Source organism: Solanum stenotomum, chromosome 10 (genome assembly GCF_019186545.1).
Source record: "Solanum stenotomum isolate F172 chromosome 10, ASM1918654v1, whole genome shotgun sequence".
Lineage (NCBI taxonomy): Eukaryota > Viridiplantae > Streptophyta > Magnoliopsida > Solanales > Solanaceae > Solanum > Solanum stenotomum.
In genome coordinates this window covers 17,598,397-17,615,030 of record NC_064291.1, presented here as the reverse complement: position 1 = coordinate 17,615,030, position 16,634 = coordinate 17,598,397, and the positions used below count along the sequence as shown (strand labels likewise).

The 16,634-nt window shown below is 39.3% G+C and overlaps 1 protein-coding gene and 1 long non-coding RNA gene across 2 annotated transcripts in view; both read left to right on the top strand.

Annotated features, from left to right (window-relative positions):
• LOC125842317 (uncharacterized) overlaps positions 1 to 3,095 on the top strand; it is an 11,262-nt gene extending 8,167 nt beyond the window's left edge. Inside the window, exon 3 of the long non-coding RNA XR_007443903.1 lies at positions 2,985 to 3,095. This is a non-coding gene — a long non-coding RNA (uncharacterized LOC125842317). The remainder of the gene's footprint in view (positions 1 to 2,984) is intronic.
• A 2,812-nt stretch (positions 3,096 to 5,907) lies between these two features.
• LOC125842783 (serine/arginine-rich splicing factor RS2Z33-like) lies at positions 5,908 to 6,777 on the top strand. The gene is made up of 2 exons (XM_049522096.1): positions 5,908 to 5,970; positions 6,310 to 6,777. The coding sequence occupies exons 1-2, from the start codon at positions 5,908 to 5,910 to the stop codon at positions 6,775 to 6,777; spliced, it is 531 nt and encodes a 176-aa protein (XP_049378053.1).
• The last annotated feature ends 9,857 nt before the right edge of the window (positions 6,778 to 16,634 follow it).

Below are 16,634 nucleotides of genomic sequence, written 5' to 3'. Positions count from 1 at the left end.
TGTATATATAGACTTGTCTTTTGCCTTTCGAGACAGTCCAGTCTCTGTTGTCCACTTTTGGGACTTGTACTCATTTTGTTAGTAGCTCTGTATTAGTGACTTCCAGGTTCTGGGAGGGATCTTTATTTGTATATATGTTTTTTGGGTTTGCTTCCGCCTTTTTATATTGTTATTTGTCTCCTCTTATTTAGTTTCTACCCTCAGACCCATTACTTGTTGTTCCGGGTTACGGGTTGGCTTACCTACTGGTGGGTTATAGTAGGTGCCATCATGACTTGAGCAATTGGGTCGTGACAAGTCACCTGGTCATTCGTTTGGTCTTGGTGCGAGTTTTTGTGTTTTGGAGCTTATAAACCTTGAACGATCCTTTTCAATCAAAAGTTCAAGAAGACGACCTCAGAATAGAATTTTGACGGTTCCATCAGCTTCGAAATGGCCAATTTAGGCTACTAGCATAGTTGGAACGAGTATCGAGGCCTTCGATGTGAGTTTGGATCATTAGGTGTTTTAGCCTTTGAAATTTGGCATAAGGTTGACTTTGGTCAACATTCTTGGAAAACGCGCTCAGATGAAAATTTCGACAGCGCGGTTAGCTTCGGAATGTCAAGTTTGGTCTTGATTGACCCTTCTTTTGTGTCTGGAGGTTTTCGATATTTTTCCAAGCCATTTTGTGGGTTTTGACTTAAAATGACTTTTGGAAGTGGGACCCACTTTTTATCGAAATGACCTCTGATGGAAATTTTCACTGCGCCGTTGAGTCTGGAATATCAATTTTGGTATGGTTGCATACCTCATTTGCGTGCACGGGGTTCCGAACGAGTTCGGAGCACTCCGTCGGAGCTTTAGAGTTTTGGAAAAAAAAATTGCAGCAGTCTGCTATTTATTGCAGAAAAACCAGCAACATTTCCAAACTTCAAACTCTCATAACTCTCTCATCTCTCAACCGATTTGGGCGATTTAAAAGGCAAAGTTGTGAGATTTTTCGAGGACAACGCGTTGGTGAGCTTGGATAGTGATTTGGGGTCCCCGTTTGGGGTAATTTTCGTAAAATACCTGCTGCCACACCCTTTTTGTGAACTTGATTTTGGGAACTTTTGAGACTTGATATTCAGTCATTTTAGATCCGATTTCGGTGATTCTTGGGGCTATCTTGAGTAGTTTTTCAAGGAGAACGCGTTGGCATGGTTAGATTTCGTATTTAACTTTTTGTTGGAGGTAAAAAGTTGTGTTTTAGCTGCTGTCTTAGCTCATTTCGAGCTCAATTTTTTGGAAAAATTTAGAAGGTGATTTCGTGGTCATTTTAGGTGCGTATCTGGTGATTCAAAAGCCTAGATCGTGGGGTTTTTCGTGAGGATCATCATGGTGTGATTGGTTTCAGCATCTGGACCCTCATTTCTGATATTTTCTTGTAAATAGCTGCTGCTATTGTTGTTCCGTTTTAGTGTAATTTGGGTTTTGGTTGCGTCATGATAGTGTGTTGTTTCCGAGCCCCAAATTGTGTCCCATTTTGGGATATGAGCTGGGGGAAACTTGTTAGGACCCACTTTTGGGGTTAATTCCAGAATTTCCAGCGCGGGTCCCACGATTCCCTTTTTGACTCCAAAATTGACCCATCTCCGTTTGTTGTGATTTTGGTGTCTAAACGATCGTATTAACGTTGTGACTCTATTTTTGATAGCGGGGCAGTATTTCGAGACCGTTCAGAAAGGGAAAGCTCTGGAGAAGTGATTTTGGAGCGCGTGTGATCGGCCTACAGGTAGGCTATAGTTTCCCTCTATTAGATTGAGCTCAAGAATGTGAATGCATGTTGATTAGTTGGGATTTGGGTTGGGTAGTTATTGAATCTTGCATAGGTGTTAAGAAATCGTGTTTTCGGCCTATTTCGGGAATTATCGGGTAACTGTGAGCATGCTTTGTGTTATTAATGGACCCTCCTCGCTATGTGGAGTGCTTTCATGCTTAATTCTTGTCTATTTGAAGCATTTGGGCCTTAGTTTAGGTTTGACTAGGGCTTGCCTTAGAAATACATGATTCAGATCTGATAGGCCTTAGTTTTGCCCCAACGTCGCTCGGCCGACTTAGATCCTTGTAGACTGGTGTAGCAGACTTGAATCTGATAGATTGGGCCTTATCTAGGCGATACGCTTGCTCCGAATTTAGTTATCCTTATTTTCCTTGATGTTACGGCTTCACGAGTTACGTCGGCGACACTAATTCTACTTCGAGATTTGAATTTGGTTTTTGATTTGGTTCCAAGGACTTACAGTGATTGACTATGTGTGGACGGCGTTTCACGGACATTTATGAGTGTGGATCGATTAGGGCTCTTTCAGCAGCTACATTGGCACCTTTATAGAGCATCCGGTTTAAGGTCCGACCTCTATTGCCCAGATACTAATATAGAGCATCCGGTTAGAGTTCTGGCCTCTATTGCCCAGATACTTATATAGAGCATCCTGTTAGAGTTCCAGCCTCTATTGCCCAAATACTTATATAGAGCATCCGGTTAGAGTTCCGGCCTCAGATACTTGATACTTGTGATTGGTTACTTGGGTACTTCTGGTGAGCATCCGGTTCGAGGTCCGACCTCCGTACTGTCAGATTATACTAATTGGGGTTGAGGTTCTGGTTCGTGTTCTCCATTCTTGGGTTCTCATATGCAATTCTCTTTAGTTTTAGTTATTCTGTGTACTCATCGGGCTTATGGGGGTCCGTTCGGGTTTTTATTTAACTTGCGCACGAGTGTACCTTCTGGGCTTATGGGGGTCCAGTTAGGTGTAGTTAGCTTATAGATTGCTTCAGTTAGTTCTTTCTACACTCGTGTGCATTCCATTGTTAGTTAGATTTTCATTCTTGACTTCGACTTGTGTTATTCCTTCTTTTCATACTGCCTTTACTTTTCAAGTTCAGTCGGCCTATGATACCTACTGGGTACCTGTTGTTTTGGTACTCATGCTACGCTTTGCATCTGTTTCGTGATGCAGGTTCGGGCACTAGTAGCCAGCGTTGATCGAGCTTAGAACAGACTGATCCGGAGACAGGAGTAAGCACACGACGTTTTGTACTATTTCAGTCTCCATCTGTATATATAGACTTGTCTTTTTCCTTTCGAGATAGTCCAGTCTCTCTTGTCTACTTTTGGGACTTGTACTCATTTTGTTAGTAGCTCTGTACTAGTGACTTCCAGGTTCTGGGAGGGATCTTTATTTGTATATATGTTTTTGGTTTGCTTCCGCCTGTTTATATTGCTATTTGCCTACTCTTGTTTAGTTTCTACCCTCAGACCCATTACTTGTTATTCTAGGTTACGGGTTGGCTTACCTACTGACGGGTTATAGTAGGTGCCATCACGACTTGAGAAATCGGGTCGTGACATTAGTCTTGAAAATATATACTTTGACCAACCTAGAAACGAATATAATAAGTAATTGATATTCATTGGAGTACTTCATATATTGATAAATTACTCTCTCTCCATTCACTATCCTGTAAAATCTTATTTTCAAGAAGAAATCTCAACAAACAAATTAAAAATACAAGATGGAGAAAAAATCAAAAATAATCTTGAAAGTTGAAGCTTTAACAATTTTTTAAATTTTTTTAGATCAATTGGTGAAAAAAATTGGCTCCAAAAATAAACTCAAAAATTTAAATAGTCATCCAAATGCATTTTAATTTTTGAAATCTAGCATATTCATTATTTATTGAAAAGTTGACTTAGGAAAACATTAAATAAGGGTAGTAGGATAAAGTTACTTAATTTCTTAATGCAAGTGCAATCTAAAAATGTGACATATAAAAAGGAACGGAGGGAGTAATTCTTTAAACTTACAAAAATATTTAAGACGATTTTGTGAAATATGATTCTAGTGTTTTTTCTTTTAAATTAAAATGTAAATCAAGTTGAAGTTCACCTCTAACTTTTCTTATTCAAAAGTTCTGGTGTTGTCTTCTCGAACAACACCAAGAAAATGTGAAGAGTTCTACACATGATAAGTGTTTCCTTATGCGTAACTGGTTCCAAAGGTATTGTATCGTCTTCAACTTCACCATCAACAATGTTTCCTCTGATGGTATCCACAATTTCTTCTATTCTCTGGACATCTCAACATATATCATTATCATATCGGTAATCTAACAGGCTACTGACATCCATTTTATTCCGATAATCAGATTATTAATCATGACCTCAAATTTATGAATATTGTTTCCTCAAGAGGATTTATTTAAATTTCTTTGGGCTTCATCCCAAACGATGCAAACAAAATTAAACTTCATTAAATCTCGAAATGACTCTTTAAATTAATACATATTAGAGACAACCAAATGATCGTCACTAATTGTTTATAATATTAGTGACAAAAACTAAGATGACAAATAAATAAAACAATTTGTGGCTAAAGCTTACAACATTTAACTACGAACTATAATTTGTTGCTATTATAACAACTTATTAATTTTGACAAAACTTTTTTGTATCCAAAATTGTAACTTATTTTAAGACGAATGCTAATTCGTCACAAATTGGATGGATTATTAGTGACAACATGATGTGTCACTAATAACTTAAAACTCATCACTAATGGTACTTAATAAATGGCGCCAAACTATTTTTTAGTGGGAAATTTTACATGACAAAACTTTGCCACGAAATTATTAGTTTCGTCACTAAAAAGTATATTGCTCATGCATTTAAATACGAAATGTAATTTTGTCTCTAAAGATGAATAATTAGTGAGGATTTTTATGTCGTACCTAATAATTTGAAGCTAAATATCACATTTGTTGTAGTGTTACTTGGGAAGTGTTCCTCTTATGATATGATGACTTATGTGCATTCAATATGCTTATGACTTATGTTGTTATCTCTTATGATTTGGCATATGACTTATGTTGACTTATGCCTATATTATGCTTATGTTGATGATTTATGCTAGCCATCATATTTAGTACATTTTTGTACTAACACATACTTTTGCCTACATTCTTATCAAATGTTGGGTCTAGTGATATTGACTTCGATCTCCGTGGCTAGGTTTATAGTAGAGCAAGGAGTGAAGATTTGTTGAGTCCTCATAGCATCGAGGATTTGATCACCTTTGATTTATGTCTTTCATTATGTTTTAGAACTATTGTATGGGTTGTGTCCCTAAGACTATTCAAGTATTAGATGGTTTGAGACAAGTGTAAAGACTTTCGCTTCGTTTTATGAGACTTTGATATTGTGGAAAATGTTTTAAACTTCCGCACCATTTTCTATTATCTTATTTTACGATATTCTAAGTGGCTTGTATGAGGCTTCTCGAAGTCTTGTACGTCATGTTACATCTAGGGGGTACCTTGGGTTGTGACAAACTTGGTTATTAGATAAGAAGATTTAGAATGGTTCTAGGATGTCGCAAACCACGTCTAGTAGAGTCTTGTTCATAAGTGTGAAGCACGCCACATTTATGAATGAGAGGCTATTAGATATTTAGGAAACTTCACTTCTTCACTTCTCTAAGTCGTGCCATAGAATTTAACTCTATTAGGTCTTTCTCCTAATCCGTGCTCAATGGTTTTCAGGATATGACTACTACAAGGGCTAATGCTAGAAGGAATGAGGAAGACAATATGAATCAAGAGGTTCCTCTTTAGGTTCTTCCCCAAGATCCTCCTAAAGCTGCGATTCACCAATTGAATGAGAATGTAACAAATGCAAAATTTAGGTTCACTTTTCAAGTGTTGGCTCAGGTTGTGATGGCCCAAGCCAATAGAGAGGTAGTAGCTGCTGTGAACCCAAATGTGGGTACGGCGGCCTCAAGAGTGTAGGATTTTATGAGGATGAACCCTCTGGAACTTTATGGCTCCAAAGTTGAGGAAGATCCTCAATAGTTTATAGATGAGGTCTATAAGGTGTTAGACATTATGGGGGTTACTTCGGAGGAGAAGGTCGAATTGGCCGCTTTCCAACTCAAAGGGGTTGCTCAAGTTTGGTTTAATCAATGAAAAGAGACTAGACCGGTGGAAATGGGTCCCATATAGTGGGAAAGGTTCAAAACCACTTTTCTTGATAGGTTCTTCCCTCTAGAGATGAGAGAGGCTTTGATGCTTGAGCTCTTTAACCATAGGCAAGGTAAAATGAGTGTTAATGAATATGTGTTGAGGTTTACTCAATTGTCAAAATATGCTCCATCCCTAGTGGCCGACTTTAGGCCGAGAATAAGCAAGTTTGTGTTGGGAGTGTTCGATCTAGTAGTGAAATAATGTCATACTGACAAGCTCATTGGTGACATGAATATTGCTTGCATTATGACTCATGCCCATTAGATTGAAGAGAAGAAACTAAAAGGGAGATATAGGGAGAAAAAGAGGTTTGGAGATGATGATAATTCCCCTCATGTAAGATCTGATGGACATGGTCATCCTAAGCATCGACAAAGGTTTTCCGAGCAAGACTCCTCCAATGCTCCTAAGTATAGTGAAGATAGGGTGTCTAACCCTAAACCACAAGGAATAAGTAGTGAATCACTATGGCCTACTTGTGCTAGATGTGGAAAAAGACATGAGGGTAGGTGTTTGGCCGGAATGGAGGGTTGCTTTAGTTGTGGTGAAAGTGGCCACGTGATAAGGAATTGTCCAAAAATGAAGGCTAAGGGAACAAATGTTAAGCAATTTGCTCTTAGTGGTTCGGATGCGAATGCTCCAAGGAAAAATAGGTTCTATGCTCACCAAGCTAGAGGTGAACAAGAATACCCTCCGGATGAGACTATCAGTATGTGTTTTATGCTTTATTAGATTACGGTGTTGCTTGTCCTTTGTGGCTTGATAAGACCTGATGTGCTAGACTTTGATGTTGTCTTTAGTATGAATGGGCTACATTATTGCTATTGTGTTATAGATAGTAGAACCTGGTATGGTCATTATGAGTTTTGAGTATGTGGTTGGGCTTAGAATCATCTTGTGTGATGGAGGTGAAAGCTTAGTGATATCTTGATCCGACCTTAGAATTGAAAGAAGTGGTGCTTAGAAAGTTTGTTAGGCTTTCTCCCAAGGGAGAGATTGTTTGCTTAGATAGTAAGGTCATTGAGTGTTCCTAATGTTTATGATTTGGGTTGCTTGAAATTCTCACCTTGAAAGATGCAATGAGTTTGGGAAGTTTAGTCCCCATTTTGCAAGCCCGTATGAGACCTTAGACCGGCAAATTAAGAAATAGAAGAACAAGGAAGTTTCTCCTATGAAAATGTTATAGAGGGATCTTTTAGTAAGGCTTATAGTTAGGGATGCTACTTGGGAGGCCGAGGCCAATAAGATGTCCCGATATCCTCATCTTTTTTACTTCTACTCCTCCTTTAGCTTGAGATGAAGAGTTCCTCATGGTTTTTTCTTTGTGTGAAGTCATGTGTGTTTTAGATGTTGTCATGATATTCCCTTACGTTGTGCATGTTCACGAAAGAACTTGTGTTTTGAAAGAAAATGAGTCTGCATGATTGATTTTCCTCATGTTGTAGTGCATTAAGTATGAGTTGCCAATAGACTTCATGAGATGAGTTGTGAAACACGCCTTAGCTTGGAGTTGAGAGAATCCTCTTTGGATGTATTTTATGAGTATAGATTGCATATAAGCTCCATGAGATTGTGTTGAACATGCTTATAGCTTGGAGATGATAGTTTCTCCTTGAACATGAGAAAATGTTAGAATTTCATGCATTTTGGGTTGTTCGATATAGTTTCTACCTTCCATGTGATGCATTGAGCATGTTTAGCTTGGAGTGATGATTCCTACTTAGTTGTGTGCATTTAGAAATATTTCATGCATGATGAGTTGCTAGTCTAGAATCGTTTCTTTTAAGAGATGCCTAGAACGTCATTCGAGGACAAATGATCCCAAGGGGGAGATATTGTAACACCCCAGATTTGAGATAGGAGGCATAGCATGTTAGAACTCCAAGATGTCACCTCATAGGGTCAACCACGCCTTGTGGGTGAGTCCACGCCCTGTGGATGGCTCCGTGGATAGGCGCATTCAACAATACCTTAGGCAGAACCACACCAGGACCCATGCCCCGTGGATGGGTCCATGGCCCGTGGTTGGAGGTATTGTAGGTGGCCATGAAAATCTCTGTCATCAAACCACTCTTGACCAGGATGGACCGTAGGTTCATCCACAGCCCGTCAATGTGGTCTCATGGTTGGTGACTAGATGGTTATTTGGAGGACACAAGGGTCCTTTCCAAATTTAATTAGAATTATGTGGTGTCATTTTACCCTAGTCAAAACCACCTATATAAGTACTTTACACCACTAAATTAAGTCATTTAAGTCATTTTCTCAAACTCACCAAAAGAATTAGGTTCCTCTCTCAAATAATTCTCTCTCTAGAAAGTTGAAGAAGAAGAAGAGGGTTCAAGCTAAGTCAAGTCAAGTCTCCATTCTTCCAAGCTTTGATTGCTTTGTAATCAAGGTATGATGGCTTATTCATCTATGTAATCCTTTCATCCCTGGAGCCCTATGTTTTCCCCAATTTAGAAGAAGAATTCTTCAATTATAATTAGGGTTTCTTCTAATGCTATGGGTTATGATCCAATTGAGTGGATTATGGTTGCTATGATTGTTTATGATTGAATTGATAGAATTACATATTTATAGGATGAATTTACATGTACCCATTCCTAACCCTTTTTTCTAACATAGAATTAATGAAATTGGGTTTTATGCCATGAAAGGGGAAATTGAAGATTTAGAGATAATCTTCTAGGATTGATGAAATACATGATAGACTACTTGAGATTGAAGCATATAAATATGAATTGCTTGAGAGTAGATCATGTAGACATGAATTGAATTAGATTAAAGTATACATGATGAATCATGATTAGTAGTGCTTGAGATTGAGCCTATATGATGATATATGATTAGAATTGCTTACAAATGAAGCATGTGGTTGGAATGTCTTGAGATCTAGGCATATGTGATGATTATGAGAAGTAATGCTTTGAGAGTAAGGCTTGTAGTTATGAATGTTGATTGCTAGGGTTTTGAGAGTAAAGCTAATATGATGAACTATGAATGTTAAGGCTTTAAGAATGAAGCTTATGTGATTCTTGAATTGTAGATAGAGTTGTTGTGGAAGGATTTACCCACATGACCTATATTATGTATGTATGAATGACTAATGTGAAAGGTTTACTCACATATAATGATTCTAGGTTGAAAGGTTTGCTCACCTAAAATGAATCTATACTAAAAGCTAAATGAATGATGAAGCTAGAGGCGACTACCCTAGACCTCCACATGTGAAGGATATGAGGTGATTTCCCATGTTCTTATTATGATGAATGGACACGAAGACGAGTACCCATGACCCTTATGAAATGATGTGGAGGCGAATCCCAATGTCATTAAAGCTTGACTTGGTAAGACAAGACCATGCATGGCAGCTTAAGTAATAGATGTCATGGATAGCCTTGGATTGAGAAATTGTACCCTTCCAAATGTTAGCTTGGACTAGCATAATAGAATGCTTGCATGATAGCTTGATTGGTGAGGCCACACCATTTCATGATATCTTGGATTGAGCAATAGTACCCTTCCTTGAGTAGTTTGGACTTGCATGAGTAAGGTGATTTCCATGATAGCTTGGTCTAGCATAATGAGGTATTTTTTCTTGGTTGCCTTGAATTAGTGAATCGTAACCATTCATGAGTAATGATGTGTGATGGACTAGGAAAAAGGTACTTTTCCATGACTAGTATGAACATTTTGGACTAATCCCTAAATCATAGTAGCATAGTTATGATGAAACAAGCTTTATTTCAAGGAGGTATTGTAAGTATGTTTTGATATGAGATTGATTATATGATAATAGCTTAGCTTGGATAGTTAATTGAATTGATTTCCTTGATATATATGATTAGAGGTGGATTACCTACGTGATGAGTAAGAACAAGTTAAGGTTACTTGAGAAGTGTTCCTCTTATGATATGATGACTTATGTGCATTGAATATGCTTATGACTTATGTTGTTATCTCTTATGATTTGGCATATACCTTATGTTGACTAATGCCTATATTATGCTTATGTTGATGATTTATTCTAGCCATCATATTTAGTACTTTTTTGTACTAACGCATACTCTTGCCCACATTCATATCAAATGTAGGGTCCGGCGATATTGACTTTCATCTCGTGGCTAGTGTCATAGTAGAACAAGGAGTGAAGATTTGGTGAGTCCTCATAGCATCAAGGATTTGATCACCTTTCCTTTATGTCTTTCATTTTATGTTTTAGAACTATTATATGGGTTGTGTCCCTAATAATATTAAAGTATTAGATGGTTTGAGACAAGTGTAAAAACTTCTGCTTCATTTTATGAGACTTTGATACTGTTGAAAATGTTTTAAATTTCTGCACCATTTTCTATTATCTTATGTTACGATATACTAAGTGGTTGGTATGAGGCTTCTCAGAGTCTTGTACTGTCACGCCCCAAATTCGAGAGGCGCAACTGGCTCCTAATGCCAAAACTCAGGCCCGAGCCGACCCTGTTGAACCATTTGCTACTAGCGTATGACAGCCACACACAATCAAGAAATCAAACAAGTATATCTCGGCTTAAAACTAAGCCATCGGCCAGCAAGGCCCCTGTCAACCAATCTATAAAAGAAAAAGCTACTCCTAGGAGATCATATAAATAAATAGTCAACTAGCACAGAAGTCCTAATTGGGCCATCGAGGCCACCATGATATCTATACCAAAACTAAAAGCAGGTATATAACAATACAATACATCAAACAACTCACAAGCTTCCGCAAACCAACAACATAGGCCAGGATGGCCATAACGTAGCTATAAACCCCACACACTAGTCTGCAAGCCTCTAATAGTAGTAAAGATTGGTGGGACAGGGCCCCAGCATACCTATAAAGATATATACGACAAAATGTAACAAACCTCCCAACTCTGGCAGCTCCAGAGGAAAGGGGCTAGCCAACCAGATAAAAGTCAATCCTGCTGCTAAGGAGGTCTACTCAGTCGTCTGTCAGGACCTGCATGCATGAATGCAGTGCCCCCAAGGCCATGGGGCGTCAGTACAAAATAATGTACAGAGTATGAAAGGCAATAGACTATGATGAGGTATCCTGATATACTGGAATAATCTAATAAATAAACCATGGCTAAGATAAGTGTACTGACCTGCTCCTAAATCTAAACTTATCAAAAATAATAAAACAACAACCTAACCAAGCCCCCATAAGCTCGGCAGGTACAAACAGCACACAAGACCACCTACTTAGGCCCCCATAAGCCCGAAAGGTGCCAATCAGCCTATATACCCCTATCAGTAGTCCCCTAGCCCCGTAGGCAGTCACATAGCCCTATTAGGCATTAATATATCCCCTTAGCTAGGACATAGCTCCTTTAGGCATCAACGTAGCTTATAGACAACTCATAGCCCTTTTAGGCAACAACATGGCCCTGTAGGAAGAACATAGCCTTCTTAGGCGTCAATATAGCCCTGTAGGTAACTAATAGCCCTATTAGGCATCCATATAGCCCTGTAGGCTTCTGCCCTTCTAGGCATAGATCACATTCTTACAGCTAACCACAATAGCCCCAACGACAATAATAACAATCCAACCGCTAAAAGCGAGCAATTTAGTTATAAGCAACCTATACAAATAGCCTCTTAAGTCGTGTCCAACATAGGGACGCTACTAACTGAATAAGAATCCCGACAAGGGAGGATTATATCAACTCGAGCAGCCAACAATATATCAAGGATAATAACCCAAATACATTGCTTCTAAACTTTAAGGAAACATGTCGTAAGTAGGGAATAGCCTTAACATACCTTTCCAATGAACGCTCGAAAGACCGTAGTTCCTTCACGAAAGTTGTTCCTTATGTCCTAAGTTTCACAAACACTATATATACACAGCTAGTACGCATCTATAAACAGTTTATAATTAATCTTATATCTGCAGATTTGCCATATTGCCCGAACTTGTCGAAATGTCCGTAAAAATTCATAAAAACAATCATAAAAGAGTCCCGAGATGATTACCTTAGTTAACGAAGTTAAAACCTTGAACAAACACCAATTGTTACAAATTTATATCTTCAAAAACCAGCTCCAAACGCAGCAAATAGAAGGGAAAAACGATTTCCACATGTAGGGATTACGTTTCCAGGCACAGGGGCTATGTTTAATGGTAGAAATCATCAAAACTAACCTTCATCATGCTAGGACTCCATAGGAACCCTCTCCTAAGCTTTTTTTTTTGGTTTTGGAATTGAAATGAACTGTTCCGTGGCTAAAAACGTTAAATAGTCAACATACCATATTTCTTTACCCGACCCGGATTCTGCCCTAGCAGTCCCTAGTAAAACCCTCATAACCTTTTTCTCGGATGTCCGTTTTGATATGGGGTTTTATGCGTTACAAACTAGACTCGTAGGCTTTCCATTTAATGGGTAATAGGCCTTCTAACTCTTAATATATTGGGAGAAAACATCCAATACATTTGACCCAAATTTCAAAGAAATCTTTAAAACGGAACTTACGATAACTTTCGCCAACTTTTATTTTGCCACTTAACTTCAAAACTTGAGATAAAACCCTTGAACACTTAAAATAAGACATACCACATCCTTTTTAATTTATTACTCACCCTCTTTGTCATTCCACGAAGGTACGAGTTAATTTAGATGCTTTGGAAGAGTCGGGGTGTTACATCCTTCCCCCCTTAGAAACATTCGTCCTCGAATGAAAAATCTGAGTCACACAATCGTGTCCCTAGGAGTTGCCAAAGTATAGGCAAAGTATCATTTGTGAATGTGACTATCCATAGCTTGAAACGTAGAAATTTTAACCTAGGCGTCTCACATTACAGCATAAATAGCTAAGCACTATAGCTCCGCAATAATAGTGCGAGCAAAATACAACGACAACAACCATAATAATAAGCAATAATATATAAATAAAAATAAAAATTGATAGGTATCTAACCTTACTTCACTAATATAAATTGATATGTTATCACCCTAGGGTATGAAACAATTGAGGATATTTGGACCTCATGCCATCCTCAGCTTCCCAGGTCACCTCTTCTCTATTCTTGTTTCTCCACAATACTTTAACTGAAGCCATATCCTTGGTCCTCAATTTACGAACTTGTCGATCTAATATGGCAACTGGAGTTTCCTCGTAGGACAAATCCTTTGTGATCTGAACATCCTCAACTGGGACAACCTGATAAGGGTCTCCTACGCACTTTCGTAGCATCGATACATGGAAAACTGGATGAACAAATTCTAGCCCCGAAGGCAATTCTAACTCATAAGCCACTTGTCCTACCCTCCGAAGAATCCGGTATGACCCAATGAATCTTGGACTAAGTTTGTCTTTTTTGCCAAATCTCATAACACCTTTCATAGGCGAGACTTTTAAGAATACCCAGTCATCGACACAAAACTCTAAGTCCTTTCGTCGCACATCTGAGTATGACTTCTATCGGCTTTGAGCTGTTAGCAACCTCTCCCGAATGAGCTTAACTTTCTCTACTGTCTGCTGGACTAAGTCAGGTCCGATCAACCCTGACTCACCTACCTCGAACCATCCAATGGGGGATCTACATTTTCTCCCATACAAAGCCTCATAAGGTGCCATCCCGATACTAGAATGATAACTATTATTGTATGCGAACTCAATAAGAGGAAAGTGGTCATCCCAACTTCCCTTGAAGTCTAGCACGCACGCCCGTAACATATCTTCGAGGGTCAAAATTGTGCGCTCAGCCTAGCCATCTGTTTGAGGGTGAAAGGTGGTACTAAGATTAACTTGTGTCTCTAATCCTTTCTGGAAGGACTTCCAGAAGTTGGCGGTAAATTGTGCTCCTCTATCGGAGATAATAGATACTGAGACACCGTGTAGCCTAATAATCTCTCTAATATAAAGCCCTGCATAGTCTTCGGTAGAAAAAGTAGCCCTGACTGGTAAGAAGTGGGCTGATTTTGTTAGTCTATCAACAATTACCCAAATAGAGTCAAACTTGCAAAGCGATCGAGGTAACCCTGTAATAAAATCCATATTAATTGCTTCCCACTTCCACAAAGGAATAGCTATCTCCTGAACTAGCCCAGCGGGCTTTTGGTGCTCAAGATTCACCTGTTGGCAGTTAGGACACTGCACTACAAACTCAGCAACGTCCTTCTTCATCCCCTGCCACCAATAGATCTCCTTAATATTATGGTACATCTTCGTCGAACCAGGGTGAATAGAATAACGGGAATGATGTGCCTCTTCCATAATTCGATGTCGAAGCCCTGCAACATTCGAAACACACAATCGACTACTATATCTGAGGACTCCATCTTCTGCTATATCAAATGCTTTTAGACTAATGATCCTGAGCCTTAGCTCTAAGCTGCTCTAAGCTAAGATCCTCTTGTTGTCGTGATTTTACTTCTACAACTAGAGATGATACGGCTGTATCCTGAATTTTGACCCCACTATCGTCTGCCTCTAATAATTTGACTCCCAAACTAGCCAACTGATGAAGCTCTCGTGCTAGCTCCCACTTCTCAAAACCTAAATGGGATAAACTACCCATAGATCTTCGACTGAGGGCATCGGCTACCACATTCTCCTTTCCTGGATGATATAAAATATCCACGTCGTAAGCTTTCAGTAACTCAAGCCATCGACACTGTGGCAGATTTAACTCCTTCTGTCTAAATATATATTGAAGGCTTCTATGATCTGTGAAGATGTCAACATGAACTCCATACAAATAGTGTCTCCAGATCTTTAATGCATGCACAACTGCAGCCAACTCTAAATCGTGGGTTGGATAGTTCTTCTCATGCTTCCTCAACTGCCTTGAAGCATATGCGAAAACCTTACCATGTTGCATTAGAACACATCCCAACCCAACACCAGAAGCATCACAATACACCACATAGCCTTCTGAACCGTCTGGTAATGCAAGAATTGGTGCTGATGTCAACATGTCCTTCAGTTCCTGGAAACTATGCTCGCAAGCCTCAGTCTACTGGAACTTAGCTGCTTTTTGAGTCAGCTTCGTTAATGGGGCTGATATTGAAGAAAACCCCTCTACAAACCTTCTGTAGTACCCAGCTAACCCTAAGAAACTACAAACCTCAGTCGGAGTCATGGGTCTGGGCCAAGTCTTTAGGGTCTCAATCTTTTGTGTATCAACCGCAGTGCCTACGTCTGATACAATATGGCCTAAGAAAGCTACAGAGTCCAACCAGAACTCACACTTAGAAAACTTTGCATAAAGTTCTCAGTCTCGAAGAACCTGAAGGACTGCTCGCAGATGATTTGCATGCTCATCTTTTGAACGTGAATACACCAAAATTCATCAATAAACACAATCACAAACAAGTCTAGATATGGCCTAAATATACTATTCATCAGATCCATGAACACTGCTGGGGCATTAGTTAATCCAAAAGACATTACCAAGAACTCAAAGTGTCCATATCTAGTTCTAAAAGCTGTCTTTGGAACGTTTTTCTCCCGAACTCGTATCTGGTGGTACCCTGATCTTAAATCAATCTTTGAGAAACACTTAGCACCTTGTGACTGATCAAACAAGTCATCTATCCTCGGAAGGGGATACTTATTCTTTATAGTTGCCTTATTCAGCTGTCGGTAATCGATACACATTCTTAGTGAGCCATCATTCTTCCTTACGAATAACACTGGTGCACCCCATGGTGAAGCACTAGGCCTAATAAAGCCTTTATCCAGCAAGTCTTTCAGTTGATCCTTTAACTCCTTTAGCTTAGCAGGAGCTATTCTATAAGGAGGGCTAGATATGGGTTGTGTACCTGGTAGCATATCGATAGCAAAATCAATTTCTCGTTCTGGAGGGATACCAGGAAGCTCGTCTGGAAATACATCTAGAAACTCACTAACTATCGAAATAGACTAAAGAGTCGGTGGTTCTGCATCTATATTATGAACGCGAACCGGATGATAAATACAACCCTTAGCAATCATCCTCCTCGCCTTTCCATTCCCGAACTGCCTCCCCTGGAAAGTGGAATCTAACAATCTTTGTTCGACACTCAACATTAGCATAGCAAGACGATAACCAGTCTATGCCCATAATGACGTCAAAATCGACCATCTCTAACTCTACAAGATCTATAGAGGTCTGACGGTCGATAATTTCTACCGTGCAACCTCGATAGATTCTCCTGGTAATAATAGACTCACCAACTGGTGTAGATACAATAAAGGGTCGATCTAATGACTCTACTACTATACATAACTTCCCCGCAATAAATTGAGTAACATAAGATAGAGTAGATCAAGGATCTATCAAAGCATAAACACGATGGGAGCAAACAATCAATGTACCTGTCACAACATCTGGTGATGACTCTGAGTCCTATCGGCCGGCTAGTGAATATGTACGATTCTGGCCACTACCAGAACTATATGTTCCCTCTTTGCCTCTGCCTGTACCTCTATCTGCTGAAGTCTGGGGTCCACGCCCTGTAGACTGTGTTGATGAAGAGGAACCTACTACTGACCTAGTCATCTGACCTATACTACCCTGACCTATGGTCGGGCAGTTTCTCCACCCATGCCCCTCCTGTCCACAAGAATAACAA